The 20551-nt window shown below is 44.5% G+C and overlaps 1 protein-coding gene across 4 annotated transcripts in view; it reads right to left on the bottom strand.

Moving 5' to 3' along the window:
• Positions 1-20551, bottom strand: part of LOC137334211 (monoacylglycerol lipase abhd6-A-like) — a 70547-nt gene that overhangs the window by 30994 nt on the left and 19002 nt on the right. The window contains exons 2-4 of one of the 4 annotated variants that reach the window (XM_067998809.1): positions 18703-19361; positions 15920-16064; positions 5059-5193 (exon numbers count right to left, since the gene is read on the bottom strand). In XM_067998809.1, coding sequence (XP_067854910.1) covers positions 5059-5193; positions 15920-15948 — 164 coding nt within the window. In that variant the 5' untranslated portion in view covers positions 15949-16064; positions 18703-19361. Of the gene's footprint in view, positions 1-5058; positions 5194-9411; positions 9479-15919; positions 16065-18702; positions 19362-20551 lie in introns of those variants that run through there. The other 3 variants (XM_067998811.1, XM_067998808.1, XM_067998810.1) reach the window with 3 other exon arrangements.

Here is a 20551-nt window from a genome sequence, read left to right as displayed (position 1 = left end):
AAAACTCTACTAGATTTGTCAAACATGATTTCCCTTTCATAAAACCATGTTGACACTGCCAAATCCTATTATGATTTTCTAAATGCCCTGTTACTACATCCTTAATAATAAATTCTAGTATTTTCCCTACTACTATATGTCAGGCTATCTGGCCTATAGTTCCCTCTTTTCTGTCTCCCTCCTCTCTTTGCTACCTTCCAATCCACAGGGACCGTTCTAGAATCCAGGGAATTCCGGAAGATCAAAACCAATCAAATCTCTGCAGCCACCTCTTCTAAAACCCTAGGATGTAAGCCATTAGGTCCAGGGGAGTTGTTGGTTTTTAGTCCCATTAGTTTCTCCAGTACTTTTTCTTTACTAATATCAATTACTTTAAGTTCCGCACTAGACCCTTGGTTCCCCACTATTTCCGGTATTTTTTTGTGTCTTCTATTGTGAAGACAGAGACAAAATATTTGTTTAACGACTCTGCCATTTCTTTATTCCCCATTATAATTTCTCCTGTCTCTGTCTCTAAGGGACCCATGTTTACTTTTGCTAATCTCTTCCTTTTTACACACTTTTGGAAGCTTTTACAATCTGTTTTTATATTTCTTGCTAGTTTACTCTCATTCAATTTTCTCCCTCTATCAATTTCTTGGTTATCCTTTGCTGATTTCTAAAACCCTCCCAATCCTCAGGCTTACTACTCTTTTTGGCAACATCATAAGCCTCTTCTTTTAATCTAACACTATCCTTAACCTCTCTAGTTAGCCATGGTTGGATCACTTTTCCTGTGGAGTTTTTATTCCTCAGGGGAATGTATATTCATTGAGAATTATGAATTATTTCTTTAAATGTTCACCATTGCTTATCTACCATCATATCTTTTAATCTAATTTCCCAATCTACCTTAACTCGCCCCTCATACCTACGTAATTGGCATTGTTTAAATTTAAGACCCTAGCTTTGGACTTAACTACATCAATCTCAAACTCAATATGAAATTCTATCATATTATGATCACTCTGCCCCAGAGGATCCTCATCTATAAGATTACTAATTAACCCTGTCTCACAATACACAATTCATAACACTAGATCTAAAATGCCTGTTCCCTAGTTGGTCATATTGTTCTAGAAAACTGTTTCAAATGCATTCCATGAATTCATCCTCCAAACTACTTTTGCCAATTTGGTTTGCCCAGTCTATATGAAGATTAAATTCCCCCACGATTATTGCATTATCCTTGTTACATGTTCCTCTAATTTCCTGATTCCTGACACTATAACAACTGTTCAGGGGCCTATAAACTACTCCCACCAGTGTTTTCTGCCCCTTGTTATTTCTTAGTTCCACCCACATTGATTTTACATCCTGATTTTCTGAGCTAAGATCCTTTCTCACTACCAGCTTTATCTCATCCTTTATTATCAGGGCTACCCCACTCCTTGTCCATTTTGCCTATCTTTTCTAAAAGTCAAGTACCATGGAATATTTAGCTCCCAACCTTGGTAACCTTGCAACCACATCTCAGTAATGGCTACTAGATCAAATCCATTTCTCTCAATTTGTGCCATTAATTCCTCTATCTGCTTACGAATGCTTCGTGCATTCAGATATAGCACCTTTAATTTTAACTTTTTACTATTTTACCCAGAAGTGACCTTAGTCATTAATGCCCTATTACCTTTGTTAAACTCTCTGTCCCTTCCTGACACACACTGCTTGTTTTTACCAAATCGCTACTCTGCTCTACAGATAAGCTGCTTTGCTTCCTGTAGCTAACTGGAAACTGTGGCATTTGTTCTGTAAAGAGTCTGAATATATTCGATTTATAGGAGTAGTCAGAGAGAGAGAAATATTCTCAAGTGCAATATTATCACACTGTGCATTAATAGTCATATTGAACCAGAGGACACAACATCTTTTTCTAGCAGGATCTATCAAAGTTTCCCTGCTATCAATTTACCCTTTGACTAATAGTCAGTGGGTGAAAAATTGGACCCAATTTTTTGTAACAATACCGATAACTATTTAGTTTCAAAGATGAAAATATAACACTTAAGAAAGCTGTTTGACAAGAGTAATTGAAAAGGTGTGAAATTAAGATGACTTTTAGCGGACTGGTGTTCATGCTATTACTTTACTTCACCTGTTTAAACATTGGCTGGAGCAGGGCATCTCACAGCGTACATCGTTAGTTAGACTTTTTCCTGCACCCTTCAGCTCTAAAATATTTTGCACCATAACTTGCTGGAAGTGCAAGTTGATAATGGCGTGTCGACGTTAATGAGGCATCTGGGATCTTAGTGAATGGCAGGACCAACACTGTATCTCTTTAAACAATACAATTTAAGTATTGAGAAAGAAAGAGGAATGACTGAGAAGGAGGGTGAATTAGAGTCAAATCAGGTGTAGAAAGAGAAATAAAGAGACAGAAAAAAAGATTGGATTAAGAGAGGGAAAAGAGACAGAAAGGAAAAGAAAGAAAAACATTTAAAAATTTAAAATCTGACATTTTTAAGATCTCCAATAACTATTTACTACATGCAAGAATGAGATTGATCAGTTTAAATAGTTCCCTTGCTGTGCCAGAGAGGTTGATTGGCTTTGCATTAACAATTATCACATCGTTAAAAAGGTACTTATGCTATTATGTTCCAGCCCTAATTTTCTGTGGTGAGTTTAATGGCCAATTAATGTGCAAATCCAGGAAGTTCTCAAAAATAATGGGGAAGCTAAGGACGAGATGCCATTTGTGCAAAGCAAACAATGGAGCTATGTAAATTGACCAGTAAGTTCTGGAGATTCACAACTCACATCGTATCGCTTATTCCCCCGAACTTGCTGGCCGATTTTCACGTTAATAACGGCATCGTTAACACGCTGTTATTTTTCCAGCAAGATCCAGCCCATTAACTGCAGAAAATCTGTGTACTAGTTTGCTATCCCACTTTACTGGACAAACTGTAGAGTCAATTCATTGATCCCGTACTTCCAGCAGGGAGTGGATGGGGTGCTGATGGGAGATGGGGTTATAACTCTGTACTCCGACCTGCGCTCCCTTCGAGTGCAGCTTCCCACTGGAAGTGCAGGATCATTGATCCAGCATTGTTAGGTAAACTAATCTGACCCACTACTACTGTATTCAGGGTAAGTTCAGTGAGACTTTGTTCCTAGTGCTGAGCTCTACACAATAGGAGCACAGATCAGAGAATCAGAAGCTGGAGTCAGCATGCCTAATTCACAGCGTTTCCAATTTTCTGGTGACAGCCTAATGTCACGGTAAAAAAGCTATTTAAATGTCAGTGATTTTATAACCAGAATACTAACTGTATAACTAAAATAAATCCTCAAGAAACCATTTTAAATAAAAATAGTTTTAAAGGCTATTTCTGCTCATTGTCTTCCCTAGCCCCATTCTCTCCTCTTCCATTTTATTTCTAACTATTCAGTCTATTCTATAGCTTTCAGTTTTTTTTAAGGTATAAAACATCTTATCAATTTTCCTTTCTCTGCATAGTTTTACTATGCATTTTGAGAATGGGACCCAGATTGAAAAAACTGGTCTCTGGTTGGCTGAAAACCACCTCTAGGTACCTGAAGATTGACATGGCTATGCCAGGGATGTGACCAGGCCAACCTTTGATGCCATTAAACTATATAACTTTCTTTTCCTCGCCAATTTTCTCCCCTCCCATACTATCAGGAAGGCATTGACTCCCTGCTGGAATATGGTCACTCAGCTGCCAGGTACCTTCTGACTGCTTGCTCAAGTGGCTATTATTCATTCATGTGAGTTTTGAGAGTAAGCTCCTGCAAGAATTCAATCTCAGGCCACGAGGTAGGGTTGGGGGAACATCGCAGCAGAGCTGTATCCTGCCCTCACTCAATGTCCACACAATGCACACTTCTAACAAGGGCTGAATAGCAATCAGGAGCAGGAAACTTGGGTACTTTTTCTCTCCTCATTCAAGGAGGTCACTGGTAGTGCCCTTACTTGCTGCCCTGACTGAGATCACCTAACTCGGCACAGGCTATAGATTGAACCCAGGAAGCTTCTTGTCTTTATAGTCTGTCTTAGGTCCCCCTGCACCATTCACCTTTACCTGAGTGAGAAGAAGGGCATACCTTTGCCAATGTGGATTGTAACTGGCTCCTAAAGGAAGAGTACACCAACAGCCTTGGTTAGTACATTTCCAGTTTTTCTCCCTTTGTGGGGAAGTGTCTGGCATCTGCTCTCTATCGCTTCTTCATGACATGGCCAAGCTTGGGATGTTGCTGTGAGCAATATTCATATCCTATTAGTGCTGCACTAATACACAAGAATTTCAATTGGGTCCTAGGCAAAACTGGGATAGATCACCCCATAGAGGACCACAAAATAGCGCAAAATGGCGTAGCCTTTCCAATGGATTTCTTCCCCACCTCCCAAAGTTCAGCAGAAGTCCAATGGAATTGCTACAAACTTGGCCAGGACCCGTATACACCCAGTCCTAGTCTTAAGTGTGAATTTCCTGTATAGTCTTGCAGGGGTGGACATATGAGGGTGGCAAGGACTCCCTAAATCAGGAGTTCTGAACTCCAGCCCTCAGTTGGGACCTGGTGTACCATTAGCGCAGGTCTGCTTGGTCTCACTAGGCATAGCTGTCTAATAGCAGAAGAAGTGAGGCCCGGACTCCAGAAGATCAGCTGGGGTGGGGGGAAGATAAAGAAGAGTGGGGAATTTTGTTTTACATTTTAAAGTGGCTCCATGACACAGCCAAATTCCTCTCCCAAGAAAGGGAACCTGACACCCACCTCAGCTGGCTAGCTTATGATGGCATCTCCAGGATTCTAAGCACAGGGATTCACCATGGATGTGCCCCCAAACCTCCGAAGTCATGCTCGTGGAGACCCCTCCTCATGACCTGCAAACTTCAGCAGGGTCAACATAACCGCCCCAGTGGATTTCTAGGCCATTGTACATTTTACAGCAACGATGCCCAAACAGCTGTTTGCTTATATGAACAAAATTAACATACTTTCACAGTGCATTTCATAATCATTACTAAAGTTGAACAAATGTACACTTACCAGTAATAGAATCTGATGAGTGCTGCAGGGCACAGTAGAAATGAGGCTACAAAAGCTAGAATGGGTATGGCAAGTGTGCCTCCTGCTAGAATAAACATGTTCACTAAATCCAAATCCATTTTCGCACAGTCACACCTGAAAGAATGAAGAATAAAGGAAGAAAAGCAAGAGTGAAATGCACAGATAAAGATTCTGCTTAGGTTGTGTCTCAAGATGTGCCAACATATTTCTTCTGGATTACGTGCAGCAGCCTGTTCGACATATTTACTTTAACCAAATGCAACGAGAGTACAAGGACAAAACTTTCTTGAAATGATTGTATCTACTGTTCTTAAAAATCACGATGTGGAGATGCCGGTGATGGACTGGGGTGGACAAATGTAAGGAATCTTACAACACCAGGTTATAGTCCAACAAATTTATTTTAAAATCACAAGCTTTCGGAGATTATCCCCTTCGTCAGGTGAATGAGTGAAAAGGTTCTCAAATCGCATATCTTATACGAGGCTGGGACAGCATCACACCAATCAAAAGGTGTCGTTGTTATTCAAACAGGCCAGTCACGGAGAACAGCATGTCCCAGTACACTGGATATACATTGTGTCAATTACACAGACAGACAGAAAGAAACCCAAATGGCAGAGAGAGAGAGAGAATATTAAAAACATAATTTTTTCCCCCTTTTTGCTGGTGGGGTTACGTGTAGCGTGACATGAACCCAAGATCCCGGTTGAGGCCGTCCTCATGGGTGTGGAACTTGGCTATCAACTTCTGCTCGACGATTTTGCGTTGTCGTGTGTCTCGAAGGCCGCCTTGCAGAACGCTTACCCGAAGATCGGTGGCTGAATGTCCCTGACTGCTAAAGTGTTCCCCGACTGGGAGGGAACCCTCCTGTCTGACGATTGTTGCGCGGTGTCCGTTCATCCGTTGTCGCAGTGTCTGCATGGTCTCGCCAATGTACCATGCTCCGGGGCATCCTTTCCTGCAACGTATGAGGTAGACAACATTGGCCGAGTCACAGGAGTATGAACCTGGTGGGTGGTGTCCTCTCGTGTGATGGTGGTATCCGTGTTGATGATCTGGCATGTCTTGCAGAGGTTGCCGTGGCAGGGTTGTGTGGTGTCGTGGACGCTGTTCTCCTGATAACTGGGTAACTTGCTGTGAACGATGGTCGGTTTGAGGTTGGGTGGCTGTTTGAAGGCGAGTAGTGGAGGCGTGGGGATGGCCTTAGCGAGGTGTTCGTCGTCATCGATGACATGTTGAAGGCTGCGGAGAACATGGTGTAGTTTCTCCGCTCCGGGGAAGTACTGGACGATGAAGGGTACTCTGTTGGTTGCGTCCCGTGTTTGTCTTCTGAGGAGGTCTATGCGATTCTTCACTGTGGCCCGTCGGAACTGTCGATCGACAAGTCGAGCGTCATATCCGTTCTTACGAGGGCATCTTTCGCGTTCCTCCTCGTCTGAGCAGATCCTGTGTATTCGTAGGGCCTGTCCATAGGGGATGGCCTCTGTGATGTGGTTAGGGTGGAAGCTGGAAAAGTGGAGCATCGTGAGGTTGTCCGTGGGCTTGCGGTAGAGTGAGGTGCTGAGGTGCCCGTCTTTGATGGAGATTTGTGTGTCCAAGAAAGAAACCGATTCTGAGGAGTAGTCCATGGTGAGTTTGATGGTGGGATGGAACTTGTTGATGTTATCGTGTAGTCTCTTAATTGATTCTTCGCCGTGGGTCCATAGGAAGAAAATGTCGTCGATGTATCTGGTGTATAGCGTTGGTTGGAGGTCCTGTGCAGTGAAGAAGTCGTGCTCGAACTTGTGCATGAAAATGTTGGCGTATTGGGGTGCGAATTTGGTCCCCATGGCTGTTCAGTGTGTTTGGGTAAAGAACTGGTTATCGAAGGTGAAGACATTGTGATCCAGGATGAAGCGGATGAGTTGTAGGATGGCGTCTGGAGATTGGCTGTTGTTGGTGTTGAGTACTGAGGCTGTTGCAGCGATGCAGTCATCGTGGGGGATACTGTAGAGTGCCGAGACGTCCATCGTGGTGAGAAGTGTTCCTGGTACAACTGGTCCGTGGGTGCTGAGTTTTTGTAGGAAGTCTGTAGTGTCGCGACAGAAGCTGGGGGTTCCCTGTACGATGGGTTTCAGGATGCCCTCGATGTATCCAGAGAGGTTCTCACACAGGGTTCCGTTGCCTGATAAGATAGGACGTCCGGGTGTGTTGGCTTTGTGTATCTTTGGGAGGCAGTAGAAGTCTCCCACGCGGGGAGTACGTGGGATGAGAGTGCGTAGGATGCTTTGAAGGTCTGGATCGAAGGTCTTGATCAGTTTGTTGAGTTGGTGGGTGTGTTCTTTGGTCGGATCTGCGGGTAACTGTCTGTAGTGTTCCTGGTTGTCCAGTTGTCGGTATTCTCCGCAGCCTTCAACATGTCATCGATGACCACGAACACCTCGCTAAGGCCATCCCCACGCCTCCACTACTCGCCTTTAAACAGCCATCCAACCTCAAACAGACCATCGTTTGCAGCAAGTTACCCAGTTTTCAGGAGAACAGCGTCCACGACACCACACAACCCTGCCACGGCAACCTCTGCAAGACATGCCAGATCATCGACACGGACACCACCCACCAGGTACATGGTTCATACTCCTGTGACTCGGCCAACGTTGTCTACCTCATACATTGCAGGAAAGGATGCCCCGGAGCATGGTACATTGGCGAGACCATGCAGACACTGCGACAACGGATGAACGGACACCGCGCAGCAATCGCCAGACAGGAGGGTTCCCTCCCAGTCGGGGAACACTTTAGCAATCAAGGACATTCAGCCACCGATCTTCGGGTGAGCGTTCTCCAAGGCGGCCTTCGAGACACACGACAACGCAAAATCGTCGAGCAGAAGTTGATAGTCAAGTTCCGCACCCATGAGGACGGCCTCAACCGGGATCTTGGGTTCATGTCACGCTACACGTAACCCCACCAGCAAAAAGGGGGAAAAAATTATGTTTTTAATATTCTCTCTCTCTCTCTGCCATTTGGGTTTCTTTCTGTCTGTCTGTGTAATTGACACAATGTATATCCAGTGTACTGGGACGTGCTGTTCTCCGTGACTGGCCCGTTTGAATAACGACGACACCTTTTGATTGGTGTGATGCTGTCCCAGCCTAGTATAAGATATGCGATTTGAGAACCTTTTCACTCATTCACCTGACGAAGGGGATAATCTCCGAAAGCTTGTGATTTTAAAATAAATTTGTTGGACTATAATCTGGTGTTGTAAGATTCCTTAAAAATCACAGATGAGCGTTCCTAAATGGGGAACAAAGTCGCACTCTTGTAGTACAACAGTTTACTACAACTATTAAAAACCGGTGAAGATATATAACATAGGTTAAAGTCACATACTATTCATAGTGTTAACAATCTCGTCATTCTTAGTAACTAAATGGCTAGCACATTGTCCAAAAGGTGGTCTCACAGTGGGCACTCTATCCAACAACTAGATTAAATTGGTCAGAGTGTTACAGGTGCACAATTCCTTGAGTCTCTAAATATCTCAAAACATATTTACAGAACTTTCATAATGTCAATCTAACTGAATGCATTTAGCACTATTCTTATCAAAAAAGTATTTGGCAAACCTTGCAGTTGTTTACAAACACAAAACATGATGCAAGCTGTGTTGAAATGTGTCAACGTGTCACTTTTGCACAATGTTACCACAATGAAAATAACCATTGGTTCATTTATCTCCTCTCTCCAAACAGAGTCTTGTTAAGCACTTCTTTTTAAAGGAGGCAATGCATCTTTAATGTATTTTTACTATTTAAGTGTCCATATCCTTCAGGAAACCAATAGAGCTTGTAGTTATTTTATTGCCACATTTAATCAATTGGTCTCACGAAGGATCAGTTGAAAACAATTTTAAAGGGGAAGCCAATTGAAGAGGATGTACTGTGAAGTACTTACCTGAGAGAAGCCCCAGCCAGTTTAGTAAAACCAAGTAAATACGTTAAACAACATGAAAAAAGCACTCTGTTTACAGAACTCTTTGGTAGAGTCCTGTGTTCAATCTTTCATCATTGAAACAGTAGAGCAGAAATCCTGGGGAGATGTAACCCAAGGTAATGTCCTCCGAGCAGATCCACTCCTCATCACCGGTGCCACTCCAACACTCTATCGTGGATTGTTTTTAAAAGTAGACATTTAAAGAAAAATCTAACTGTATGGAACCGGTAATCACTAAAACCACCCACATCTTTAACAGTACAGAGCACTGTGTTCTAGAACTTCCTGCGTTTGAAACATAATAAGAATTATTACATCACAAATAAAGAAGCATTAAAAGCTGCCCAGAACCTTAGCAATACTGCAAGCTGGATATGGCCGATACTTGATTGCTGAGAAGCTGCCATAGTTTACGGAAGGCTGACATATGAATGACTGTTGTCATTGCTGTCCTTTCCCAGTTCTGGTTGAGACACTATTTGCAGACTCTGGAGTATATTTTTCTGTTTGTAAAATTATACACTGAGCAAAATATGCCCCGCAGTCCAGTTGCTGTTACCAGATACAAAAACAACAAAGGACAGATGACCTCTCACTTACTAGGGCTCAAGTGCAGAGGGCATTGTCCTAGCGGCAAAACAGTGTACTCTCAGGATCTAAGGCATTCCAGCTGAATTGCTGGGAAATGGCAGAAAGTAAGTGCTTGAATGTTTATTGATAGCAATAAACCAGTCAAAGTGTCATCCGAACTACAGCCTCAGGAATTCAAATGAGCTGTGATAACCCCATGTACAAGCACAGGGTAATAGTAAACAGTGCAAATTATAGAGGGATATCCCGATTATCTCGCACATTAAAGGCATTTATAATAATCAAAAGCAAAATACTGCAGATGCAGGAAATCTGAAATAAAAACAGAAAATGCTGGACATACTCAGCAAGTCAGGCAGCATATCTGTGAAGAGAGAAACAGAGTTAACGTTTCAGGTCAATGAACCTTTCGTTAGAACTGGAAGAAGTAAAAATTTAACAGGTTTTAAGCAGGTACAGAACCAGTGAAAGGTGGGGTTGGCGGAGAAGGGGAGGGGTGGAAAGAACAAAAGGGAAGGTCTGTGATAGGGTGGAGGACAGGAGTGATTAAATGACAAAAGGGATGGTGGTGCAAGGCAAGGAGGGTGGTAATGGGACAAGTAAAGAAACAAAAAGATGGGTCGAGAGGAGCTGTAAAAGGCAACATCAGAACTATTACCAGCACCTGCTGACTGAAAAAATGGGAGCAGTGGTTATTATCTGAAGTTACTGAACTTAATCAAAAGCAAAATACTGCGGACACTGAAAAGCTGAAATAAAAACAGAAAATGTTGGAAGTACTCAGCAAGTTAGGCAGCATCTGTGGAGAAAAAGACAGAGTTAACATTTCAGATCGATGACCTTTTGTCAGAACTGATTGACCTTCCTTCAGAACTAACAGTTCTGACAAAAGGTTATTGACCTGAAACGTTAACTCTGTCTCTTTCTCCACAGATGCTGTCTCACTTGCTGAGTATTTCCAGCATTTTCTGTTTTTATTATTGAAATTAATGTTGAGTCCAGAAGGTTGCAAAGTGCCTAATTGAAAGATGAGATGCTGTTCCTTGAGCTTCTATTGAGCTTCATTGGAACAATGTAGGAGGCCGAGGACAGAGAGGTCAGAGTGGGAGTGGGATGGAGAATTAAAATGGCAAGCGACCGGCAAGTCAGGGTCACGCTTGCAGACTGAACGGAGGTGTTCAGCAAAACGATCACCCAATCTGCGTTTGGTCTCCCCAATCATCTCAGCCCCAGGGCATTGCTGCAGGAGTTCCTCAGGGCAGTGTCCTAGGCCCAACCATCTTCAGCTGCTTCATCAATGACCTTCCCTCCATCATAAGGTCAGAAATGGGGATGTTCGCTGATGACTGCACAGTGTTCAGTTCCATTCGCAACCCCTCAGATAATGAAGCAGTCTGAGCCCGCATGCAGCAAGACCTGGACAACATCCAGGCTTGGGCTCATAAGTGGCAAGTAACATTCGCGCCAGATAAGTGCCAGGCAATGACCATCTCCAACAAGAGAGTGTCTAACCACCTCCCCTTGACATTCAACGGCATTACCATCGCCGAATCCCCCACCATCAACATCCTGGGGGTCACCATTGACCAGAAACTGAACTGGACCAGCCATATAAATACTGTGGCTACGAGAGCAGGTCAGAGGCTGGGTATTCTGCGGCGAGTGACTCACCTCCTGACTCCCCAAAGCCTTTCCACCATCTACAAGGCACAAGTCAGGAGTGTGATGGAATACTCTCCACTTGCCTGGATGAGTGCAGCTCCAACAACACTCAAGAAGCTCGACACCATCCAAGATAAAGCAGCCCGCTTGATTGGCACCCCATCCACCACCCTAAACATTCACTCCCTTCACCACCGGCGCACTGTGGCTGCAGTGTGCACCATCCACAGGATGCACTGCAGCAACTCGCCAAGGCTTCTTCGACAGCACCTCCCAAACCCGCGACCTCTACCACCTAGAAGGACAAGAGCAGCAGGTGCATGGGAACAACACCACCTGCACGTTCCCCTCCAAGTCACACACCATCCCGACTTGGAAATATATCGCCGTTCCTTCATTGTCGCTGGGTCAAAATCCTGGAACTCCCTTCCTAACAGCACTGTGGGAGAACCGTCACCACACGGACTGCAGCGGTTCAAGAAGGCGGCTCACCACCACCTTCTCGAGGGCAATTAGGGATGGGCAATAAATGCTGGCCTCGCCAGCGACGCCCACATCCCATGAACGAATAAAAAAAAAAGTAGAGGAGACGACATTGTGAGCAGTGAATACAGTTTACTAAATTGAAAGAAGTACAAATAAATCACTGTTTCACCTGGAAGGAGTGTTTGGGGCTCTGAGCAGTGGGAAGGGAGGTGGTGGAAGGGAGGTGGTGAAAGGGCAGGTGTTGCAGCTCCTGCACTTGCACGGGAAGGTGCCATGGGAAGGGGAGGCAGTGTTGTGGGTGATGGAGGAGTGGACCAGGGTGTCGCGGAGAGAACGGTCCCCTCGGAATGCTAAAAGGGGAGGGTGGTGGCATCGCGCTGGAGATGGCGAAAATGGCGTTGGATGATACGTTGAATGTGGAGGCTGGTCGGGTGGAAGGTAAGGACAAGGGGGACCCTATCGTGGTTCTGGGGAGGAGGGGAAGGGGTGAGGGCAGAAGTGCGGGAAACGGGATGGACACAGTCAAAGGCCCTGACAACCACAGTGAAGGAGAATCCTCAGGTGAGGAAAAAGGAAGACATATTGGAAGCATTGGCGTGGAAGATGGCATCATCGGAACAGATGCGACGGAGACAGAGAAACTGGGAGAATGGAAGCGAGTCACTACAGGAAGTGGGGTGAGAGGAAGGGTAATCAAGGTAACTGTGGGAGTTGGTGGGCTTATAATAGATATTGGTTGACAGCCTATCTCCAAAAATGGAGATAGAGAAGTCGAGGAAGGGATGGGAAGAGTCAGAGATGGACCATGTGAAGACGATGGAAGGGTAGAAATTGGACGCAAAGTTGATGAAATTTTACAGTTCGGGGCGAGAGCAGGAAATGGCATTGATACAGCCATTTATATACAGGAAAAAGAGGTGACATCGGGGCCCAGAGTAGGATTGGAACAAAGAATGTTCCTCATATCCCTCGAAAAGGCAGGCATAATTAGGACTCATACGGTTTCCCATAGCGACCCCTTTTATTTGGAGGAAGTGAGTGGAGTCAAAGGAGAAGTTGTTCAATGTAAGAACAAGTTCAGCAATGCGGATGGGGACTGGTTGGGCCTCCGTTCAAGGCAGAAGTGGAGGGCCCGCAAGCTATCCTGGTGGTGCATGGAGGTGTAGAGGGACATCCATGGTTAAAAGGAGACGTTAAGGGTCAGGAAACTGGAAACTGTTGATGTGGCGGAGAGCATCGGAAGAGTCGCGGACGTAGGTCAGAAGAGACGGGACAAGGGCATTTACATATGTCACTGTACACTTTGTGACCTGACAGATCCAACACAGGGGTGAGAGGTGAAGAGGACTTGGTATGAGTTAGGATACGGGCAGTAGAGTTTTGGATGAGCTGAAGTAAATGGAGAGCGGAAGATGGAAGGCCAGCCTGGAGAGCATCGGAATAGATGGGCTGAGACAGAGACGGAGTCAGGCGATATTACGGAGGTGGAAGTAGGCGGTCTTTGTGATGGAGAGGATATAGGGTTGGAAGCTCAGCTCAGGGTCAAATAGGACACTGAGGTTGCAAAAAGTCTGATTCAGCCTGAGACAGGGATGGGGATGGAATCGGCAGCTAATGAATGGAGTTCCTGTCAGGGGCCGTATCCCACATGCATTGAATTTAAACCCCTCGTCCTTGCCTTCAAACCCAAACATGGCCTCACCTCACTCTACCATTGCAACCTCCTCTAGCCTTACACTGTCTCTTGCACCCTTCAGTCCTCTAACTCTGGTGTTTCTTCTTTCAGCCCATCATTGATAGCTGAGCCTTCAGTCACCTTGGATCTACTCTCTAGAACTCCCTCCCTAAACTCCTCCATCTGCTCCACTTTTAAAAGCCTTCTTAAAACTCATCTTCTCAACCAAGCTATCAGTCACCTCTTCTAATTCTTCCGGTTCTTGGTGTTCTTTCTTTAAAAATTTCCCTCTGTAAGGAACCTTGGGGATGTTTTTATATAAATGTAAAAGCAAAATACTGCAGATGCTGGAAACCTGAAATAAAAACAGAAAATGCTAGAAACATTCAGCAGGTCAGGCAGCATTTGTGGAGGGGGAAACAGAGTTAACGTTTCAGGTCAATGACCTTTCTTCAGAACTGGTCTGGTCAGAACTGGAATATATAAATGCAAGTTGTTCTCTCCACCAAAAATCTGCATATGTTGCTCCATTACAGCAGAGACTAACCAGTACCTGGGTGGTAAAATGTGGTTTTAGAAATGGATATTGATGCATTTATCAGAAAAATTTCACACTCCAGAGCTGCCGGTTATACCAGTTAAGTGGCTCATGAGCTGCTAGAGAAGTGTTAAAGGATTATTATCGCAGCTGCACTATGATTGGTTTCTCAGAAATCAAACATCCTTAAATCCGTTCATTGCCATGATTCTGTTTGTGGATCATAAATTTTGATGAAAGATGGGCATTACTTCCGTTTTCCTTCAACAGAAGAATATACAGCCCCTGATGGTTCCAGGACAACGGAAAGAGAGTGTTAAAATTTAAACAATGTAAGTTGGAAGACTGAATAAACATTCTGGATTTTTGCACGTTTACCTTTGGAGAACTGGGAAAAACTTTGCAGAACTTTCCCCTGGGAGATTAAAAAAAATTGGGCAGAGTCCATGAAACTAAACTGTAGACAGAATGGCTATCATTCCATACTTTATGTTCTTAACAATGTCACCAGCTTTCTTTATTTTTTTGTCCCCTCCTCCTGGGCACTCAGTTACTTTACTTCTCATCCATTTTGCAGGAATGAGCTTAGATAGTGAATGTTGGCATCTATTTGACTGGGGTGCCATGACAGTCAAATATAATCCTGTCCTCGCCCAAAGTCTACATCCTTACTTTTCCTACTGGGCCATGACATTGAAAAGACACACGAAATCTGCCTGATATTTCCCTTTCCTAACCTGATTTTTTTCAACTCCCTCACCAGAGTTGAGGAGATCAATTGTAGTGCACCCAGGTCCACCCTGGCTGAGATCAGCCTGGGCACAAACTAGGGATTAAATTTGGGATCCTCTTGTTTTCAATGTCTCAGGATTTCAGAGCTATTGAGGACCCTCACCACCACCACCTCTTCTCACCTTCTTTAAAATGGGACATGGGCAACCAAATTGATGACATGTACAGCAGTGCAACTTGTACATACTAACTGGCCTTGGGGAAATCCATTTACTTCAGACTTCGTTAATTATATTTATAATTAATTAATTAGAATGAACTAATCTGCATAGCTGTAATATTACTACTACATCATTATGAACTGACATAACTTACAACAATGTATGATAACTGACTGCATTAAATTGTTGCAAATTCATAATAATAATGCTGAAAATTGCTTTATCATTATCCTTTCGTCTTCCCAAAGATATTTTTAAATATATGGCATCGTCATCTGTTTGTAGGCACCTTCTGGGTAGACTCACCAGCACACTGTGTGCCAAAAACCTTGTTTTGGAGCTATCATGTTGGCTGCTGGAAAGGATGGCACGAAAAATGTGACATCCACTGTGGCATGAATGTTTGCAATCCAGATTTTGAGCGATGGTGTTAACTTTTAAAGGGGATCAGTGACCGGATCAAAACCATTTACACCTCACATGTATATTAGTTTCTTTCTGCCTGCCTGTGTAATAGACACAATGTATATCTAGTGTACTGGGACGTGCTGTTCTCCGTGACTGGCCTGTTTGAATAACGACGACACCTTTTGATTGGTGTGATGCTGTCCCAACATAGTATAAGATATGCGATTTGAGAACCTTTTCATTCATTCATCTGACGAAGGAGATAATCTCCGAAAGCTTGTGATTTTAAAATAAATTTGTTGGACTATAACCTGGTGTTGTAAGATTCCTTACATTTGTCCACCCCAGTCCATCACCGGCATCTCCACATCATGTATATTAGCACAACTGAAGAGTTCGACACTTTCCAGTTCTGTTCACTCTGTCCCTTTAGACCTCCTGACCCAACAACAAAACTTTTCCACACCAGCAGATCTTTTTATTCTGACCGAATAGAATTCTAAAACTAAATGATAATAACACCAGGATTCAATAGTATTCACTGACCTGTACCTGTCCAGCAGCAAGAGGATCATCAGCAACACTGCAGCACAGTGCTGCTCTCCTGAAGCAGTCTGCAGCAACTTTGCAATACCCGATAGTCACATGCAGTCCAGTCTCTGATCCGTGGCCACAAGCTGCTGCATTGTCCCTGACAACAGTGTGTGCATTACCGTCATCAGAATGTAACGGCAGGTTTAAATAAAATTATTCCACCTACTTTTACTTTTCGTTCAATGAATAAATTACAGCTTGCGGTGCAGTCATGAAGCTAAGAGTGAGGTTGCTTATGCACTTAACTGTAGCACTAAAGCACTTGTCAGATGTCCTTAAGTGAACCTTTGGTCCATGCAGCCTGGCAAGGAGAGCTGTGAATTTACAATTTATTCAGCAAATGTATGAAATAAGAGGCCTAGAAATCTGATTGTACCTGGAACCTGGCACACCTGTTGCAATATTTGTGCTGCCTGATCATTTTAATCAAGCAGGCATGCAGTTAGTGCTACCTGTGTGACTCATTAGCTGCTGCCTGTAGGGAGAGCCGGATATCGGGCATCTATGACGCCACTTAAAGGCAGCTAGCACCTCTTAATAGGGAGCTGTAGACACCAGGGAAACACTTTTGAGTAGCAGAGATATGGCTCAAGCAAGTGCTGAGAGTGCAGGAAGATACTTGGAGGCCTTGGTGCAAGCAGTGAACAGGAGGAGAGACATCCTCTTTCCCCCAGGGTGCAGGAAGCCCTCCAGGCACCAACTCCGATAGTAGGAAAAGATTGCAGAGTATGTTAATGCCAGGAGCCTAGCACCCAGGACACGGGTGCAATGCCAGAAGAAATTCAATGATCTCACTATAGTTGATAAGGTAAGAATACTGCTCCCTTACTCTCTGCTCATACCTCCACCACTTACAGCCTCGCTAATCATAAGACTCCCCTCTCCCGCTTCCCTTCACTCTCCTACAGTCACTGCATCACACTTCACCACACTGCCTTCTCCTCATACTCACACTCTCACTACTATTACACTGGGCAGCCTGCCAGGGAGCTGCAAACAATGTTAGATAGAGATGTAATTAAGTTGATTGATAAATATGTTTTGTGCGCAGAGCACAGAGACCATTGTGTCCAACATGGACTGAGCAGTCAGCTCCACCAACACCACAGTGGCAGCCACCATGATGGAGCCTCTGTTGACAGCTTCCATGGCAGCAGAGACTGGCATTTTGGTTCTGGTGGCCAATGTCCACAGAGGCCTCCAAAGCGTCACAGCATTCCTACACTTTGTTCTCATGTAGGAACCATCCCAGGACAGCGGCCTTGGCTCCATGGGCGAGGCACCTGCAGTCTTCTTTCAGGATGACAGCATGCCTGCCGCCCCCTGCCAACTACTCCAGCAGTGTCCTTATTAGTGCCACACAGCCAGCCAGGCCAGACTGCTCGGGCCCATGCCGAGGTGCTACAGTTTGCAGTCAGGCCCTCAAGGCCCAGAGCTGCTCAAGGTCGTCCTCCACGGCCATCAAAGTGGCATCAATGGAAGCTCAGCAGCCTTCCACCTCTCAAGCTGTAGCCAGGGGGAAACACCTCATGGGAGCACTAGGATAGGGAAAGGACCATGCAAGACAGACACAAGGGTGATTCTTAATTATTTCTGTTAACTATTAAATAGAGATGTAATTGAGTAGATTGATAAATTTGTTTTTTATTCTAGATTTGGTGTTGGTGTTTATAGTCGTAGTGAAGTAAGGGCAAGACCCATAAATCTGAACTGAAGGAAGGCAATCGGATGATGATTGTAAGGATAGTGGTGAGGTTTGTGGGACTGTTGGTGTATTAGCAGCTACGAGGAGAGATTGGATCGGCTGGGGTTGTTTTCCTTGGAGCAGAGGAGGCTGAGGGGTGACTTGATTGAGGTGTACAAAGTTATGAGGGGCCCAGATAGAGTAAACAGGAAGTACCTGTTTCCCCTAGCGGAGAGTTCAAGAACTAGAGGACATAGATTTAAGCTGATTGGCGGAAGGATCAGAGGTGACATGAGGAAAAACATTTTTACCCAGAGGGTGATGGGTGTATGGAATTCGCTGCCCGAATTGGTGGTAGAAGCAGGGACCCTCAACTCTTTTAAAAAAAAGTACCTGGACCTGCACCTAAAGTGCTGTAAGCTGCAGGGCTATGGACCGGGTGCTGGAAGGTGAGATTAGAATGGGCATCTGGTTGTTCTTCGAGCCGGCGTGGACACGATGGGCCGCATGGCCCCCTTCTGTGCTGTATCTTTTCTATGATTCTATTAGGGATGGGAGGACTGATTTAGGTGAAGCACTCCTCAATGAGCTGGTCTCAGAGCTCTGGCATGGAGGGGAACTGGTGGTCGCCAAGTGGAATCCCTTTCGATTGACAAAGATGCCAGGCTGCTAGTAGGGAGCACACAAGGCAATGTGCGTGCAGTCTATGGCAACTTGCACCTTGGGGAAGCCTGCCATGCGGGTGAAGTCTAGTGCTGTCTCGGCCTGCTTCACTCTGTCCATAGGGAAGGCGGTGTAGGTGTTTCTCCTGGTGTAGAGAGCCTCAGTGACCTTCCTGATACATCGGTGTTCTGTGAACTGGGAGATGTTGTAGCCTGAAAGGCGTCCGTGGCATAAAAGTTGATGGTCAAGATGACCTTGACAGCCACAGGCAGTGCTGTCCATGCCCTAGTGCGAGGCTCGAGTTGTGGATGCAGCAAGTGAAATATCTCAGCGATAGCCTCCTTGGTGAAGTGAAGGTGCCTCAGACAAGTGCTCCATGAATACTCACTGTGGATATGGTCTCCTTCTCCTCCTCTTCCTTTTCCTTTTCTGGCAGCTGCTCCTGCTCTCTGCTGTCTTCCTTGCTGCTCCCCCTCGTCCTCTAGCCCCAAAAGCAGCCCTATGACTGCAACCAAACTGTCTGAGAAAAATTGGCGCTGCGCAGCCGAATTTCTAGGCCAGAGTGTTTGAAACAACTAACAAACTGCATGAAGTCGCATAACAAGGATCTACATTTTCATTCCCCTTTAAGGGTACAGTCACGGAATCTCTGCTTATTTAAATTGGACTGGGGATCTATTTAATTGTGGCCATTTGCCACCAAGTTATTGGCACAAAATCAAAAATTAAAAGGTACGTGACAATTTGGATTTTATTTCTAATCTCTAGTAAGACATGTTACCTTGCACAAGTCTTACACAGATCAACGATACTAACTATAGTAATACCAAGCCAATCAGATTATAAATGCAACAATGAATGTGAGGTAATGCCATCCGTATTAAAAATTTAATGTCTGAACGGTTACTACTGAGTGCAGGCATCCAATCTCCAAGTTTAGGCGACACTGTTTTACACTGTTCAGCAATTCTGTAAGGGCAGCTCTAAATTTCACTGCAGCAGTGCTCTGAAGTCCCGCATTGCCATTCTCCTTAGCAACCTTGTGTCCTAGCAACACAGAAACAAAATAAGAACAGTCACACTGTAATGTTCGTCAGCAGACAAATTCTTTTCACACAGACAGAACGTGTTTACAGATCTGGAAAAAAGTAAACTGGACACAGCCAATAAATAAAAGATGGATACTTCGAGAGAATGTGCGTTTGAAGCCAGTGTAACTGCAATCTTGATGTGACCTCTACAGCTGTTCACAAAGTCAGATACTCAGAAGCTACAAACATTAGCTCCGAGACTCTCTTTTTCCCCAGTGTACTTACAGTTATGGATTCTGCCTGGAAATGTAGCTGATTCCTTTTACTGTCTCTTTCAGTTTGGCAACCCAAACAGTGATAACTACAAGATTTCACTCCTACAGGATGTAGTTTTCCTAACAGTGCTCCATTTTATAATAGAATCAGTATTAAGCATGTTTCTGCAGTGATCATTTCTGCAATTTTCATCACTAATTCTGACTTTTTGCCATTTAAAAAAATGCTGTAAACACCTGCAACTAAATGTGACAAAAACTGACACAAAGGTGTGAAAAATCACAAGGTTGATATTAGTAATAAGAGGTGTTACTATCCTAATAGCTCAGTTGGTAACAGCAAGAGTGGAAATGAGCCTTACAGACCAGGAAAGCCCAGGTTAAATCTGCGGTCTTGTGCTGAGTTAGTTGATCTCGGCCAGGGCAGCAGTAGGGGACGCTGGTCTCGCCACGCGTTAGGCGAGAAAAGAAAAAAAAGCACCAGGATTCCTTCACCTGGGCCGCCTACAGTGATTGGGGGGTGCACGAGTGTTGGCATCAGGTGAGAACAGGATCAAGCTCAGCTGTAATGCTCCCGCAGGGGCTCAGTAGCCTGCCGGCACTCTAGGCTCACTCATGGGCAAGGTACTGGAGGACAATTAGTGCCCATCGAACCACTACCTCAACACGACTGGTACCTTCAGGAAAGAAGCAAAGAAAAGCAGCAATTTCTTTTTAAGTACTATAAATGGGGACTTTAGAAAAGTGGCAATAAAGGCGAAGTAACTATAAAAGGGAAGTAACTGTAAAAGGGAAGATAGTAAATACTTTGTGTACATTATTGCATTTCCTACAGTTCCTACCACCGCTGCTTCACAGCAGTGAAAATATCACACATATGAAAGTCTCATTCACTATCCCCAACACATACAGCATTGCAGTTATTAAAATG

The sequence above is a fragment of the Heptranchias perlo genome, chromosome 17 (genome assembly GCF_035084215.1).
Source record: "Heptranchias perlo isolate sHepPer1 chromosome 17, sHepPer1.hap1, whole genome shotgun sequence".
In the NCBI taxonomy this organism is placed as follows: Eukaryota; Metazoa; Chordata; class Chondrichthyes; order Hexanchiformes; family Hexanchidae; genus Heptranchias; species Heptranchias perlo.
The sequence above is the reverse complement of the archived record's forward strand: the minus strand, read 5'-3'. Positions and strand labels throughout refer to the sequence as shown.